Source organism: Balaenoptera physalus, assembly GCF_965194825.1.
Source record: "Balaenoptera physalus genome assembly, chromosome: 8".
NCBI lineage: Eukaryota > Metazoa > Chordata > Mammalia > Artiodactyla > Balaenopteridae > Balaenoptera > Balaenoptera physalus.
The window spans coordinates 102,126,647-102,143,844 of record NC_138887.1 but is presented as its reverse complement, the minus strand read 5'-3'; the positions used below and the strand labels follow the sequence as shown (position 1 = coordinate 102,143,844).

General features: G+C 37.4%; 1 protein-coding gene across 5 annotated transcripts in view; it reads left to right on the top strand.

Annotated features, from left to right (window-relative positions):
- The first annotated feature begins 134 nt into the window (after positions 1-134).
- COPG2 (COPI coat complex subunit gamma 2) overlaps positions 135-17,198 on the top strand; it is a 144,617-nt gene continuing 127,553 nt past the window's right edge. The window contains exons 1-4 of one of the 5 annotated variants that reach the window (XM_082472925.1): positions 135-276; positions 1,435-1,487; positions 2,046-2,126; positions 5,515-5,586. In XM_082472925.1, the coding sequence (XP_082329051.1) occupies positions 240-276; positions 1,435-1,487; positions 2,046-2,126; positions 5,515-5,586 (243 nt within the window). In that variant the 5' untranslated portion in view covers positions 135-239. Of the gene's footprint in view, positions 277-433; positions 632-1,434; positions 1,488-2,045; positions 2,127-5,514; positions 5,587-17,198 lie in introns of those variants that run through there. The other 4 variants (XM_082472922.1, XM_082472924.1, XM_082472921.1 and 1 more) reach the window with 4 other exon arrangements.

Here is a 17,198-nt window from a genome sequence, read left to right as displayed (position 1 = left end):
GAGCCCACCCTTGGCCCCGCCTCCGCCCGGCTTGGGGAGGAGGAGAGGGAGTGGCCACGTCCCCTGGGGTTGAGAGCGGCCGGCGACTGCCGGGGAGGGCGGGCCTTCTCTCCGAGTGACGGGACCGCGGCCCAACCGGCGCCAGAGCACGGGGTCGGCCTTCCTGCAGCTTCTTCCGCTTGCTGGCTGCGGCGCCTGGGACGGTGGCGGTGGGTCTGGGCGCTGGGAAGTCGTCCAAGATGATTAAAAAATTCGACAAGAAGGACGAGGAGTCTGGTACGCGCGGGGCGTCTGACGCCCACCCTCAGCCGCGGGGTCCCCTTCCCCTGCCCGCCGCCACCTGCTCTCGGGAACAGCGGACCTGGGGGCGTGGGCGCCGGAGGGCCGGAGTTGGAGCCCAGCCCCTCCTCCGACCCACTCCGCTCCAGCCGGGGGCCTGCCCCTAGCCCCTCCCCCGGGCGCCGGAGCCTCCCCTCAGGTCGCGCGCGAGCGCCCGGGCGCTCGCACGCAGCCTCGGGCTGCTCGGCGGCCCCGCCCCCAGCCCCCTCCGGCGCAGCTCCGCGGAGCCACCTGCTCCAGTTCGCCGGGGGTGGGCTGCCCACCAGAGTCCGGCCCATGGCAGGTGGCGGAGGTAGTGAGTGTGCGCTTGCGAGAGGCGGGGTGGGGTGGGGTGCTGGTAGTGCAAGGCCCACGGTGGGTCTGGGATTGACGGAACTGAGTGTGTTTGTGAACTTTGTGGTGTCTGTACCTTGCAATCTCCCTGGGGACCTCTGCGTTGTCCGCTTCCGTGCGGGCAAGCCTGCTCCGTGGTACCTAGCTCGTTTAATACTCAAGCATCCAAAAGTGAGTTGCATCTTGATATCCGTCTTTGGTCCAGAGTAAATGAGGAAGATGCCAAGTCACCTCAAAAAACAAAAACAAACAAAAAAAACCCCCCCAAAACCCTCAGTGATTGATAGCTGCTCTCAAAAAGTGTGGTGGAGGGTTGGGTTAGTAAACCTCTATGGCCCCTTCCAGCTTGACATGTATCTAATTCTCTGGTAAACTCCTCACAGTAAATGTTAGAAACACATAAAATAGTGCTTTCCTTTAGGGAAATCCAAAGGACCCTACCACAGTCTCATTAATTTTAGTTGTATGGACATGACAGATATTTCTAACATTCATATAAAAAGAAGGCAGGGAAAGAATACACTCATTTCAGGCAGGGTTTCTGCAAAAGAGAAGTACAGGATCTTACAGGATAGCAGACAGCTAGTGTCATAATCAGAAGGATTTTAATCAGTTTGTATGCATATTAGTAATGATTATCACTGTGAAATCCAAGTGGTCACCTCACTTGGGTGAGATTTCCCAAGCATTCAGTACCCTTCTGTAGAAAGTAAGTTTGTGTAGGACAGCTATTAAAGACATTTTTTTTCCCCCATAACATAGGTAGTGGCTCCAATCCTTTTCGGCATCTGGAGAAGAGTGCTGTCTTACAGGAGGTATGGCTTGGAAGTATAGTGTGTTTTTTTCTTTTCTATTCCATTTTAGAATGGGGGACAGAGAGCCCCGGAATACTCTGATCCAAAATAAGAATTAAGGAATGTAGCTGAGTTCAGAGAATATATACTTGAGGGAAAAAGAAGAGGGATAACTTGTCATAGGAGAGTCTAGAGCTTATAGAAATGCAAGAATATGTAGACTCTGTCACATGCTGAGAATTTTAAATAAAACACCAAAGGAGGTTTTAGTGCAAGGTTATTGAAGGAAGTTATAGATATTAAGCCTATTGTATTCAAATGTTGTAGATAAATATTGTGATTCTTACTTAATAGATAAAGCCCACAAGTTGAAGTAGCAGACCTAAGGGAGTGAGTATAGAATGGAAAACCTAGGCCACATCTAATAATGTATTATATACCATAATAAGTTGAAAACTGTAAGCAACATTATTTGGATACTGTGATTAAAATGTATAATAGTCTTTATTAAGTTGATTTTCTGTAATCTGTGATAGCAAAGATAGAAAATATATATAGCAGTGTTTTTTGTTTCCACAGGCTCGTATATTCAATGAAACGCCCATCAATCCAAGAAGATGTTTGCATATTCTTACAAAGATTCTTTACTTATTGAACCAGGTAAATTATTTTGATTTTCCTCAGATTTGTGTCCTGGAATAGAAATATATAACATGCAGTGAAGTACTTTCTGGCAAGTGTAATTATTTATTTTTTAAAAATTCACTTAATTTTAAAATTTACAGTGTTCGATTAACATAATAATATGTAAAATTTCTTGAGGATGAGGAGTATGACAGACACTTCTTTTTTATTCATGAGGTACCAAATCAGCTAAGCGCATAGTAGGATCTCAACGTTGATTTGAATTTAACAAGTATTAGTTAATATTAAAACATGTTGTTTAGATATGTTCAGAAAATAAAAATATATTGCAAAATCTTAGACAAATTCCAGATAGATATTTTATCCTTTTGGAGGGAGTATATTATATTAATATTTTAAAGCTTTGATTTTAACATTCAAATTTTATACAGGCATACCTCATTTTATTATACTTTATTGGATTTTTTTTATGAATTGAAGGTTTGTGGCAACCCTGCATTGTTAGATGATGGTTAGCATTTTTTTAGCAGTAAAGTATTTTTAAATTAAGGTAGGTACATTGTTTTTTTTCGACGTAATGCTATTGCACAGAATAGACTACAGTATAGTGTAAACATAACTTTTATATGCACTGGGAAACCAAAAAATTCCTGTGACGTGCTTTATTGCAGTATTCACTTTATTGCTGTGGTCTGGAACTGAACCCACAGTATCTGCAAGGTATGCCTGTATTTATTTTCCCTACTCCACCACTAGCAGTATGATTCTGCGCTTAACTGTTTTGTGCCTTAATGTCTTTTTCTGTAAATGGGGATTATGATAATACCTGTTTTATAAAGTTATAATGATTAAATGATACAATAAATGTGAAGCACTGAGAATAGTCCTGGATACATAGTAAACATTCAGGAATAGTTTTCATTCGGTCATTTAGCATATATATTTATTACATACCTGCTGCATTCTATGCACTGTTTTAGGCACTGGGGACGTAGCAGACAAAACCAACAAAAATATTTGCACTCATGAAACATAGATCCCACTTGCGCTTTTTTTTTTCTTTTTAAATTAATTAATTTATTCTTGTCTGCATTGGGTCTTCGTTGCAGTGCACAGGCTTTCTCTAGTTGCAGCGAGCGAGGGCTACTTTTCGTTGTGGTGTGCGAGCTTCTCATTGTCGTGGCTTCTCTTGTTGAGGAACACAGGCTCCAGGCGCGCAGGCTTCAGTAGTTGCGGTGTGCCGGCTCAGTAGTTGTGGCGCATGGGCTCTAGAGTGCAGGCTCAGTAGTTGTGGCGCTTAGTTGCTCCGCGGCATGTGGGATCTTCCCGGACCAGGGATCGAACCCGTGTCTCCTCTATTAGCAGGCGGATTCTTAACCACTGCACCACCAGGGAAGTCCCCCACTTGCTGTTTTCGTTACTTATTTAATTTTTTTTCTTGTGTGTGGTTTTATTTATTTATTTATTTGTTTGTTTCCTGTGTGTTTTTTTGGTTTTTTTGCTTCAGACTGAAAAATCTCATGATTTTTAGTCTAGGGCTTTAGAAAATGTGAGTCTGTTTCTTAGATTCACACACACACACACACACACACACACACACACACACCCACACCCTACCTCAGGTGGTTTACATATGGTGCTAAGAAGACTGTGGTTTCCAATTTGAATTCCATGAGAATATTTTTACTTTACTATGTTTCATGACTGAAGACCTCATCCAGAGACATGAAGTTTTGTAGCTTGCAAATGGAGGCAGAGCAACAAGAACATGCTTTTAAATAAAATATATCTATTCACAAACATATATCCTTGTGTGGTATTATATTAGAAACATTTAATGCAAAGTCAGTTTGATTTAACTTTTCATAGCATGCATTATGTCCAAGTTGGGGAACTCCAGTCTGTAAACAGAATTTTGAGTAGTTAAAGTTGGTTCAGAGTAGCATATATTTTTGTATTGACTGATACTGCTTTTATGGGCAACTCATGTTTAAACGTATAATTATCTTGATAAGGAAGTTACCCACACAGTCTGATAAACACAGTCAACTAGGTGAACAGATTTGGGAACTTTAGCTTTATCTTTTGCCTAGTTCTTGGTAGTGCTTTATGGAAAAATACTTCTAAGTTTCTACTAGAGTTGACATATCTGTATATTCCCTGAGTTTCAAGTCAAAAAGTAGGGACTTAGGATTTACTGTACTAGTATGACTGACAAGTAGATGGGCGTCTGTTTATTCTCTAAATATGAAAGAAAGTAAGGGAAATCTGTTGCTGATGAGCAAGCTGGGTACTCTGACTTAAGTAATTGTAAACTCTTATACTTTGTCTTTCATCCTAAACTTTCAGGGTTTTTCATCAAAATTTGTTTATTCTTATACCTTTGACAAATAGATTGACTAGTTATCTAGTTATATATTTTATGAGAGCTGAAGCCCTGAAAAGTGATTGAGCCTAACATATTATATAGGATTGCTTTTAATGAAGAAGTTAAATATTGAAATGGTAATGTTTCAGGTGGTCTGTGGTCTGCAGTGTTTTGACTATTAATAAAATATTGGGTTGGCCAATAAGTTTGTTTGGGTTTTTCTGTTACATCTTACAGAAAAACCCAAACGAACTTTTTGGCCAACCCAGTAGGTTATCTAACACCTCACTACTCAAAAATACGTGGTTCCCAGATCAGCAGCATTCACATCACTGGGAGCCAATTAGAAATGGAAAATTTTAGGGTTCACACCAGAGCCACTGAATCAAAAGCTGCATTTTGGGAAGATCCTCCGATGATTTATTAAGCACGTTGAAGTTCTGATCCAAAGCATGTTTTTAGGGGCTTGAGCCAGTGTCTTGAGATGTTTTAGCAGCCCTATAAGCCTTACTTTTATATAACTAATCTGATTCCTGCCCTTTTGGTTGGTCCCTTTTTGCCATGTTTTCTGGGATTCCTAATAGATAGTTCTTTACAGTTTAATATTTATTATGCTCCTATGATATGTCAGGCATTGGATTATAGAAATGTAGAAGGTATGATCTCTGCTCTTAGGCAATGTAACAATAACATCCTGTTCTGATTAGGAAGTCAACTTACTATCATTTTCTATCTCCTTGTAAATCACAATTCTTCAGGGAATTTAAAATAGTTCCTGCTAAAAAGTTAGATACCACTGTTCTAGAACTTTCATAAAAGCATGGTGTATGATAATGAATTGTTTTAAATAAGGAATGGATAAATGGCTATGTAGGTTTATAAATTAAAAGCCAGAAAAATAGCAAAGAGGCACAGTGTTTATACAGAGAGTTTTTCCTGAGTTCTAAAAGATCTTTGCAGAAATAAATGGAAAATCCTTAATTTTTTTTGAGTTTAAGATATTGTTTTAATTTAAACTTAATTTAAATTACTTAGGGTGAACACTTTGGAACTACGGAAGCCACAGAAGCCTTCTTTGCAATGACTCGATTGTTTCAATCTAATGATGTAAGTCTTTTTTTTTTTTTTTTTTTTAATTCTTTTAGGCTATAAAAAGCTCCTTTTATCTGTTTTCCTTGGGGGAACTTAGAGTGCTCCAAATTAGGGAAAGTTGCTTGAAATGTTTAAAATTACTTAAAAATTTTCTGTTCAAAAAATTTATAAATGTTCATTAAAGGACCTATGAAAATGAAAGAATGAAAGTATATAGTTTAAAGCTGTTCACTCACAGATCTACCATGCTGTCATAAAGACTGCTAATATCCAGCTTCTGGCGTGACACTGCGAAGGTGGACTGGTATAGAAGTCAGAGGACATAGCTATCACATCTCTAAGTTCTTAGTCAAGTTTCTGGTGGGCCTGGGGTTGCTGTTGGCAGATGAGAAGAAGAGCTGGATGCAGAGTGGGGAAGAGGACATGGAGTAGGGAAAAAGAAGAGTGAGGACAAACTAAAGCTGCCAGCACCCCTGCATCTGTCCCTCATTACCTTCCACCACCCTGACTTTCAAGCACAATGTCTGCTTCACTTCTGTCTTCCAAATGTGGCACATACTTCCTTTTTGCCCAGCTCTGACTCAGAACCATCAGACAAGGGGATTGTGGGATCTGTATTTCCCAGCTTTCTGTTAACACAAATTGGCCAAATTGTACAGTTCTTTTGGTATGTATTGCATGTCATCACAGGCCACATTTTGTGCCTGACCCTGAGGACTTTATAGGATTTGAGTCTGGTTATGTGTCTAGATAGTGAGCAGTTTGGGGATTAGGTCCTCAGGAACATCGGCGTCCCATGTAAGGCAACTATCTCAGGGAAAGTCAGTGCACATTCTTCAGGCAAATGGAGCCTAATTTCCTCAGACAGGGTATGAAGGACTGCTTCTACTTGCCCAGGAGGCTTGGAGGAATTTAGAGGTTCAAGGTACTTCGCTTCATCAGAATCTGCCCATATGTCCCCATTCCAATTTTCAGGGCCCCACTCCTTGCCAATCATGGTCCTAACTTTAACATAAAATGGCTCACAAGGGGGTAAATTGAAGTTGCATTGTAATTCAGTCACCTGCAGGATATACTTTTCAGAAATCTCAGCCCTGTGTCCACATGGCATGAGGCTTTCTATTAAGGCATTATGGACATTTTCTAGTCCCTGACGTAGACCTTAAGCTGTGAATTCAAAACTCCGAGCTTAGCATTTTCTTTTACCTAGTTTGCCAGTGTACTTAGAAGGAAGTAGCCCATTATACAACTCATTTTTACAAAAATGTTCTATGGCAGCAACTAGTTGATACCCAAACCTTTGTCTTCTGTAGTCCTTGATTATACTTGTCTGCAGGTGATGATTTACGTATTTTGCCACGGCATGCCATGGATGACTAGTGTCCCCTTTACCACTGGAGCCAGGGTCATTAATTCCTTTTATCAAATCAGAAAAGCAATTTCAGATTCCTATCCTTAACGCCCTATTTCCCTTTAATCACTTCCTGTACCAAAACTTGGGGTTCAATCAGGGAAGCAGAATTACTGTGTTTGTTTATTTTTTATTTTTTTAAAATTTATTTATTTATTTTTGGCTGTGTTGGGTCTTCGTTCCTGTGCGAGGGCTTTCTCTAGTTGCGGCGAGCGGGGGCCACTCTTCATCGCGGTGCGCGGGCCTCTCACTGTCGCGGCCTCTCTTGTTGTGGAGCACAGGCTCCAGACGTGCAGGCTCAGTAGTTGTGGCTCACGGGCCCAGTTGCCCCGCGGCATGTGGGATCTTCCCAGACCAGGGCTCGAACCCGTGTCCCCTGCATTGGCAGGCAGATTCTCAACCACTGTGCCACCAGGGAAGCCCCACTGTGTTTATTATTGAATTATTTATTAGAGGAATTAAACTAGAAAATGAGGCATTTCAAGCTGCTGGAGAGTGGGGTCACGGAGAGGGACTATCATAAAAGTTATGGAAGGCTGCTCCAGGTGTCTTGGGGTAGGCCAGAGGCTGTCGTTGCTCACAGGGCTGGCAGTTGGGAAGAAGAGCTGGACATGGAGCAGGGAAGAGGATGCAGAGCAGGGAAGAAATAGCGTGAGGACAAACTCGAAGCCTCTAGCACAGAGGTTGTATTAAGAGAAGAAGACATGAAATAGTTTTCTAGGAAATGGATTGGGGAAATGTAGGATTGTTGGACAGGACGCATGGCCCCTTCAAGTTAGTGGTCATGAATTTAAAGTATTCCCAGGTAGCATGGTGAATGTTTTTCTCTAGCTACAGGCTTCAGGTTAAGGCATGGAACAGTTAAAGATGGGATTTAATCAAGATTGGGGTTTTGCCATGTTGGTAAGCAGAGGGAGGAACAAGGAAATTGAGTGATTGAAATATTGACTGTGGAGACTATGTTTGGTTCGGAGGCGAGTAAGAACAGGGGCTGATTGGGACAGTAAAGAGTTGATGGAATCAATGGCTTGTAGGTCATGGTGGAGCAAAAGAGTTGAGTCAGGAGTGGTGGTTGGACAGCGAATGCTTGGAAATGAAATACAAAAGGGGTACTGTTATTGATATAGGCTGTGACAATGGAAGCGGGTAATTGCAATAGGAAGGACAGGATCGTTGGAGAAGAAGAGGTCAATTCCATGGAGTATTCAGAGTTTTAGAAATTCTGTCTGTATGGATATTAAAATCACCAACAATTATTACTGGGGTTTTATTGGAAATAGTGATAGTAAACAAAGTACTAATTTTTTTTTTTAAATAAGGGAAGTAACCTAGGGTCTATATATGCAACCAGCAGTGGTGGCAAGTGCTGCAGTCTAATGGCATAAGCTTTTTTTTTTTTTTTTTTTTTAATGGCATAAGCTTTAAAGCCAGAGTTTTTTAGGGATGAAAGAGGTACAGTGAAAGAAGTCAGTGCAGTGATTTTGCAGAGGCAATGAGGATCAACTTGAACAGCTTCCCTACCTGTTGGTCTGTTGGCACGAGGGAGAAATGGCCACCATTTGAGAGGGCTGCAGGCGAATCCTCAGGGGAGAGCCAGGTCTCAGAGAAAAGATGGGAATGTTTAGAGAAGAGTTTAAGGATATAAGGGGTTTTGCTGTTGAAAATGCTAGAGAACCTGATTGAACGGGTTTGGAATTTGTGGAGGGATGGAAGATGGAGTCAGATTAGGTGCTCATCCAGTGTCCAGGAGATGAGTAATGACCAGGATATTTTATTTTTTTTTGTAGTGACTGAGGTTTAGTAACCATGTACAGCATGATGTGATTTGTTTGGATGGTCCCTTAGGCAGAATATGGAATTGAGGATATGATTTTTTGCGGGGAAGATGAGGGGGTTTTGCCAGCAGCATGTGGAGCTCCTTCCTTTCCCAGCCTTCCTTTACCAGAGGGTAATTATTATTTTGAGATTGGTATCCTCCTATGTTTATATATTATATCTGTTTGTATCCATAATCTATACTTAGTATTTTAAAATATAATATGAATGATGTCATCTTCATATTATTTTGCAATTTAAAAAATTAATATATTTTTGAGATCTGCCCACTTGCTACAAGTACTTTTACTTTATTCTGTTTTACTGCTGTATGGAATCCCAGTATGTGAATATACAGTATTCTTATTTATTTATCCATTCTCCCACTGGTAGATCTATAAGTTGCTTCTACTTTTTTGCTATTACAAATGACATTACACATAATGTTTATGTACATGTCTTCTTGTGCACATAGAGAATTTTTCTGGGGTAGATACCTCTAAGTGGAATTTCTAGGCAATGCTATTTATACGATCTTGCCAAATTGATCTTAAAGGGTTGTACTAATTTACACTGATTTGCTTCCAAATCCTTACCTGCTCCAAATAATAATTTCTTATTATCTGATCTAAATATTTGCCATTCACAAGAAGGTGATATGGCATCTCTTTGTGGTTTTAATTTGCATTACCATATCACTGCTGAAATTGAAACTCTTTTCGTATAGTTAGTGGCCATTTTACTTTTCCTCCTCTGTGAATTGTCTGTTTATATTCTTTGCTTATTTATATTCCTTCTGTTGATTTATAGGTTTATAACTTTATTTTAGCCTTTAAAAAATCTGCTTTGTTTTTATAATTTTAAAAATCAGCTTAAATATACAATAAAATTCACCAATTAAGTGTACAATTGTGTTTTGACCAGTGTATAGAGTCATGGAACAATTACCACAGTCATGATATAGAAACTTTTCATCACCCCAGAATGTGCCCCCATATTTCTTAGTTGTCTATCTCCTCCCTCAACCCCTAGCACCTGGCAATCACTGATTTACTTCCTGACAGCATAGTTTTGCATTTTCTAGAATTTCATTTAGATTTAATAATATAGTATATAGTCATTTATGACTTTTATGTCTTGTTTCTTTCCCTTAGCTTTTGAGATTGATCCAAGTTTTTGTATGTATCAGTAGTTTGTTCATTTTTATTGCTGAGTAGTATTCCATTGTATGGAGGTAGTCTTTATTTATCCATTCACAAGTTAATGGATATTTGGGTTGTTTCCAGTTTATAGATATTATAAACAAAGCTGCTAAAAATATTCAAGTACAAGTCTTTGTGTGGACCTATGTTTTCATTTTCTTTGGTTAGTATCTAGAAGTGGCATTCTTGGGTTTGCATTTCCTGAATGATGAATGTATTAAGCATGTATTAAGCAAATATATGCTTATTTGCCATCCGTTTATCTACTTTGGTGAAGTGTCTGTTGAAATCTTTTACCTTTTTTTTAAAAAAAAATCAGGTTGTTTATCTTCTGCTTATTGAGTTGTAGGTGCTTTTTAAATTTTCTGAATACAAGACCTTCATCAGATAGGTGTTTTGTAAATATTTTCTCCTTCCCAGATCCCAGTCTGTGGCTTGCCTTTTCATTCACTCACCACTGCATTCTTTTTCTTTTTTTTTTTTTTTAAGTATAATATACAAATGGTAAAATTCACCCTTTTTAGGGTATAGTTTTACGAGTTTTGACAAATGCATACAGTAGTATTATCATCACTGCAGTCAAGATTTAGAACATTTCCATCACTCCAAAAAGTTCCCTACTATATGATCTATTCCTCGCATCCTCAGGCCCAGGAAACCAATAATCTCTTTTCTTTCCTTATAGTTTTGCCTTTCCAGAAAGTCATAAGAATGATATCATACTATATGAAGCCTTTTGAGTCTTCTTTTCAGGCACTTAGCATAATTCATTTGAGATTTTTCCATGTTATTTTTTGTGTCAGTTTACTCCTTTTTATTTCATTGTAGTAATTTGTTGTATGGATGTACCTCAGTTTATTTGTTCATTAGTTGAAGAGCATTTGGTTTGTTACCATTTTTTGGTGGTTATGAATAATGTTGCTATAAACATTCATGTATAAGTTTTTAAATGTAAGTTTTTATTTCTCTTGGGTAAATACCTAGGAGTGGAATTGCTGGGTCATATGATAGGTGTATGTATGTTTAACTTTGTAAGAAGCTGCCAACGCATTTTCCAAAGTGACAGTACCATTCCCCCCATTACTGTATGAAGCTTCTAGTAGCTCTGCATTCTGGCCGGCACTTGGTATTATATGTTTTTTGTTTGTTTTTTTTTTTTTAATTTTAGTCATTCTAATACGTATGTAGTGGTATCTCTTTGTAGTTTTAATTTGCATTTCCCTAATGACTAATTATCTCAAAATCTTTTTATGTGCTTTTGTTGCCTTCTATATATCTTCCATGATGAAGGATCTGTTCATATCTTTTGCCCATTTTTAATAATTTGGTTGTATATTTCCTTATTATTGAGTTTTGAAGGTCTTAATGTATTCTGGATAGAAGTTGTTTATCAGATGTTTCCCAAATATTTTCTCCTAGTCTGTGTCTTGTTTTTTCACTTCCTCAGTCTTTAAAAGAGCAGAAGTTTTTAATTTTGATGAAGTCCAGTTTATCAGGGTTTTTTTTCCTGTTATGGATTGTGCTTTTGATGTGTATTATAGAAATCTTTGCCTAACCCAAGGTCACAGAGATTTTCTCCTCTGTTTTTTCCCTAGGTATTTTGTAGTTTTTGTGTCTTAAATTGCTTTAGGATCATTTTGAGTTAATTTTTGTACATGATATAAAGTGAGGGTTGAATTTCTTTTCATCTCCTTCCTCTTCCTCTACCACCCGCTCCTTTTTCTCCTCCTTTCTTTTCTCATCAAATTCTACTGGAATAATTGAATATCAGTATGGAGGGAGGAGGAGGAGGAAGAAATAATGATGATTGCGTTACAGTGGCACATTGGAACATTCTATTTTTTTTATTGATACATATATCTGTTCTTATTCCAGTATCACACTGTCTTGATTACTGTAGCTTTATAGTAAGTTTTAAATCAGGTAGTGCATGTTTTCCTATTTTATTATTATTTTTTTCTTTTTCAAAGTTGTTTTGGCTCTTCTAAGTTCTTTGCATTCCTCTATGCATTTTAGAATCAACTTGTCCATCTCTATCAAAAAAGGCCTGCTGGAATGTTGATGGTGATTGCATTGACTCTAAAGATCAATATGTTCAACTATACTTCAAGAAAATTAAAAAAAAAAAGATCAATTTGAGGAGAATTGACATTATAACATTATTGAGTTTTCTACTCCATAGACATGGTATATATTTCCCTTTATTCAGGTCTCTAATTTCTGTCAGCAGTATTGTAGCTTTCAACGTACAAGTCTTATACATATTTTGTGAACTTTATCCCTGAAGCAGTTAACATTTTTTATACTATTGCATTTGTATTGTTTGTAGGTAGTCTATAGAGATTAAATTGATTTTTGTATATTGACCTGTTTCCTGTGATCTTGTTAAATTTATTTATTACTTCTAGGAGTATTTTGGGAGATTCCTTAGGATTTACTTTTTTCAGTCTGTATGCTTTTTATTTGTTTATCTTACCTTTTTGTCTTCTTGCACTATTGTATAGTGTGAATAGAAGTGATGGTAGAGGACATCCTTGCTTTGTTCCTGATCTTAGAGGGAAGGTATTTAATCTTTCACCATTAAATGTGATGCTGGCTCCAGGTTTTTCATAAGTGACCTTTATCAGGTTGAGGAATTTCCTTTCTATTCCTAGTTTGCTGGGAGATTTTTTTTTTTTCCATAAATGGGTATTGAATTTGGTCAAATGTCTTTTCTATATCCATTGAATTATTGTGGTTTTTCTTTTTTAGTATATTAATATGGTGAGATGCATTTATTTTCCTGGAAAATATAAAATCTTTGTTTTCTGTTTGTTAAAATTTGTTATGGATTTTGAGTCTGTGGTCATGAAATATATTTATGTATAGTTTTTTCTTGGGTTTTGTATTTGGGTAATGCTGGCTTCATAAAATGAATTGAGAAGTGTTTCTTTGTCTTCTGCTCTCTGGAAGAGTTTTTGGAGAATCATTATTAATTTTTCCTGAAATGTTTGATGGAGTTCACTATTGAAACCATCTTTATTGTAGGAAGGTTTTTGATAATTAACTACTTTAAAAGGAAATAGATATGCTGCTATTCAGATTATTTGTCTTCTTGAGTGATCCCTGGTAGTTTGTGTCTTTCAAGGAATTTGTCCATTTCATTTAAATTGTTGAACTTCATTGGCATACAACTGTTCGTAATATCTCCTTATTCTTTTAATGTTTGAGGATCTGTAGTGATATCTCTTTTGTCACTTTGATATTGGTAAATTTTATCTTCTCTCTTTTATTCCTGCGAAGTTTGTCTAGAGGTTTATAAATATTATTGATCTCTTCACAGAACCAGCTTTTTGTCTCATTGACTTTTCTCTATTGTTTTTCTCTTCCAAACTGTGCACTTAATTGTGCAAAACAAACAAAAAACACAACACACACACACACACATGCTAAAAAATCAAGCCAGAAGAAGGAAAAGAAAAGAAAGATAGATCAAGCAGGACAAACATAAATTATATAATAAGATGGTAGATATAGACCCAAATACATCATTGTCGCATTAAATGTAAATAAACAACATAAAGAACATTTACAGAAATTGACTATATACTGAGCCATAAAACAATATGCAACAAATTTCAAATGAATGAAATTGTGTATCTTATGTTCTCTAATTACATTGGATTAGTGTTGGAAATCAATAATAAAAGAGTAACTAGATAATTCACCATATTTTTTGATATTAAGAACACATTTATGGAAATTCCTCAGCAGTCCAGTGATTAGGACTCCATGCTTTCACTGCTGAGGGCGCAGGTTCAATCCCTGGTCAGGGAACAAAGATCCTGCAAGGCACAAGGCCAAAAAAACAAAAGAACACATTTCTGTTCTGTTTCCAGCCATGATGAAGTAAAGGGGCTAGATTTATCCTGCTACCATAAATACCTAGAAAAAAAATACATATATATATATATATATATATATATATATATATATATATATATATATATATATATTACACAGTAGTTTTTCAGAAATTAGATTAACAAGCATTCCAGTATTATGATCTGAAGAAAGAGAAAAACCTAGGGTTGTGCTAGTTCATTTCCTAGGGGCAGATTACAGTTCTCAGGTTAGGGAGGGCATACTGAAAAGGAGCCTACCTATCTCTCTGAGCCGAGAAAACAGATGGAGTTTGGGAAAGCCAAGAAATCTTAAACTTGTAGGGCAGAGTACTAGAGAGGAAGGAGGTGTGGGGAGAGGGAAGGAGGGAAGAAAGAAAGAAAGGAAAGAGATAGTTCCAGCAATCTGCTGAGGGTCTCCCCTTGAATCTTTAGATAAGAACTGGCCTGTGCATACGTAAAAGAAAAGCTACCTAAGGCCAAAGAAAGAATCACCAGGACACAGTGCTGAGAATAATTCATATTCCTACCAGTGAGAGTGGGAAGACCTTGTCATCTTGTATAGTTCTCAGAAAGGTACACCCTAGTAATGGGAATATATTAGCCTTAGACTAAGGCTTTAAAAAGCTTATACACAAGCCTCAAAAGTGAAAAACTGATCCCAGGTAACTTAACCTCATGACAGAGTAAAGTGCAACACTATATAAAAGAATTCAACAAAATCCAGCTCCTAACAACATAAGCTTCATAATGTACAGCATTCAATAAAAAATTACCAGGTATGCAGAGAAGCAGGAAAATATTATCCAGACCAGGAGAAAAATGGATCAACAGGCACAAGCCCAGAAATGATAAAGATGACGGAATTAGCAGACAGTGACACTAAAACAGCTCTGATAAATCCATTATAAGTTGTTCTAATAAACCCATTGTAAGTTGAAAATATCATAAGTCAAAAGTACATTTAATACATCTAACCTACTGAACATCATAGCTTAGCCTAACCTACCTTAAACGTGTTCAGAACACTTACAGTAGCCTATAATTGGGCAAAATCATCTAACACAAAGCCTATTTTATAATAACATGTTGAATATCTTATATAATTTATTGAATACTGAAAGTGAAAAACAGAATGGTTGTATGGGTACAGAATGGTTGTAAGTGTATCAGTTGTTTACCTTTGTGATTGCATAGCTGACTGGAAGCTGCAGCTAAGTGCCGCTGCCCAGCATCACGAGACAGTATTGTACAGCATATTGCTAGATGGGGAAAAGATTAAAATTCAAAATTCGACGTATGGTTTCTACTGAATGCTTATCACTTTTGCACCATTGTAAAGTTGAAAAATCATAAGTTGAACCATTGAAGTTGGGGACCATCTTTAATCTGCGTGTGTGTGTGTGTATATATATATATATACATATATATATATACACACACACACACATACACATGCACAAACATTTACATATACATATACATATATTTATATATCATACATTATTTTTGTGCGATTTTTGTTGTTATTGAGATTTACCCATGTCTTTACCACTTTTTTAAAAAACACTGTGTTTTTTTGAGAAATTTTAGGTTCATAGCAAAATTAAGAGAAAGGTACAGAGATTTTACCCACACATGCATAGACTCCCCTATTATCAACATCCCCACCAGGGTGGTACATTTGTTACAATTGATGAACCTACATTGACACATCATTATAACCCAGAGTCCATAGTTTACATTCACTCTTGGTGGTGTACATTCTGTGAGTTTGGACAAATGTATATGACATGTATCCATTAAAATATCATACAGAGTATTTTCACTGTCCTAAAAATCCTCTGTACTCTGCCTGTTTATCCCTAACTCCCTCCGTCCCCCAACCCCTGTCAACCACGGGTCTTTTTACTGTCTCCATAGCTTTGTCTTTTCCAGAGTGTCATATAGTTGGAATCATACAGCATGTAGCGTTTTCATATTGACTTCTTTCAGTTAGTAATATGCATTTAAGTTTCCTCCGTGTTTTTTCATGGCTTGATAGCTCATTTCCTGTTAGTACTAAATAATATTCTGTTGTCTGGATGTACCATAGTTTATCCATTCCCCTACTAAAGGATATCTTTGTTGCTTCCAAGTTTGGCAATTATGAGTAAAGCTGGTATAAACAGCTGTATGTAGGTTTTTGTGTGGACATAAGTTTTCAACTCCTTTGGGTAAATATCAAAGGGCACAGTTGCTGGATTGCATGTTCAGAGTATGTTTGGTTTTGTAAGAAATGGTCAAACTATCTTCTAAGGAGGCTGTACCATTTTTATTTCCCAGCAACAACGAATGAGAGTTCCTGTTGCTCCACATCCTCATCAGCATTTGGTGTTGTTAGTGTTCCTGATTTTGACCATTCTGTCAGGAGTGTAGTGGTATCTTGCTGTTTTAATTTGCCTTTCCCTGATGACATATAATGAGGAGCATCTTTTCATATACTTATTTGCCTTCTGTTTTTCTTCTTAAGTGAGGTATCTGTTAAGGTCTTTGGCCCATTTTAAAATTAGGTTGTTTTTCTTATTTTTTACTTTTAAGAGGTTTTTTTTTGTTTTTTGGGGGGTTTTTCTTGGTGTATTTTGGATAACAGTCCTTTCTCAGTTATGTGTTCTGTAAATATTTTTCCCAGTCTGTGTTATCTTCTCATCCTCTTGACATTGTCTTTTGCAGAGCAGAAGTTTTTAATTGTAATAAAGGCTGACTTATCAATTATTTCTTTCATGGATTATGCCTTTGGTGTTGTATCTAAAAAGTCATCACCATACTCATCATCATCTAAGTTTTCTCCTAGGAATTTTATAGTTTTGCATTTTACATTTAGGTCTGTGGTCGATTTTGAGTTAATTTTTGTGAAGAGTGTAAGGTCTGTGTCTAGATTCATCTTTTTGGCATGCGGATATCCAGTTGTTCTGGCACCATTTGTTGAGGAGACTGTCTTTCCTCCATTGTATTGCCTTTGCTCCTTTGTCAAAGATCAGTTTACTATATTTATGTGGGTATATTTCTGGGTTGTCTTTTCTGTTCCATTGATAAATTTGTCCATTCTTACGCCAATACCACTCTGTCTTGTTACTGTTTACCGCTTTCTTTTTTTTTTTACTCTTCATTCCTTACTGTATTTCTGAGTTATTATCTAGAATAATTTTCCCTGTGCCTGAAGAATATACCTTTTAGAATCCCATCTTTTGTAGACTTTAGATACTTTATCCTGTGCAAGACCCTACCCTGGGCTTGTACTTCTGTGGCTATGAGTTGTGTGTTTTTCCATTTTTGGCA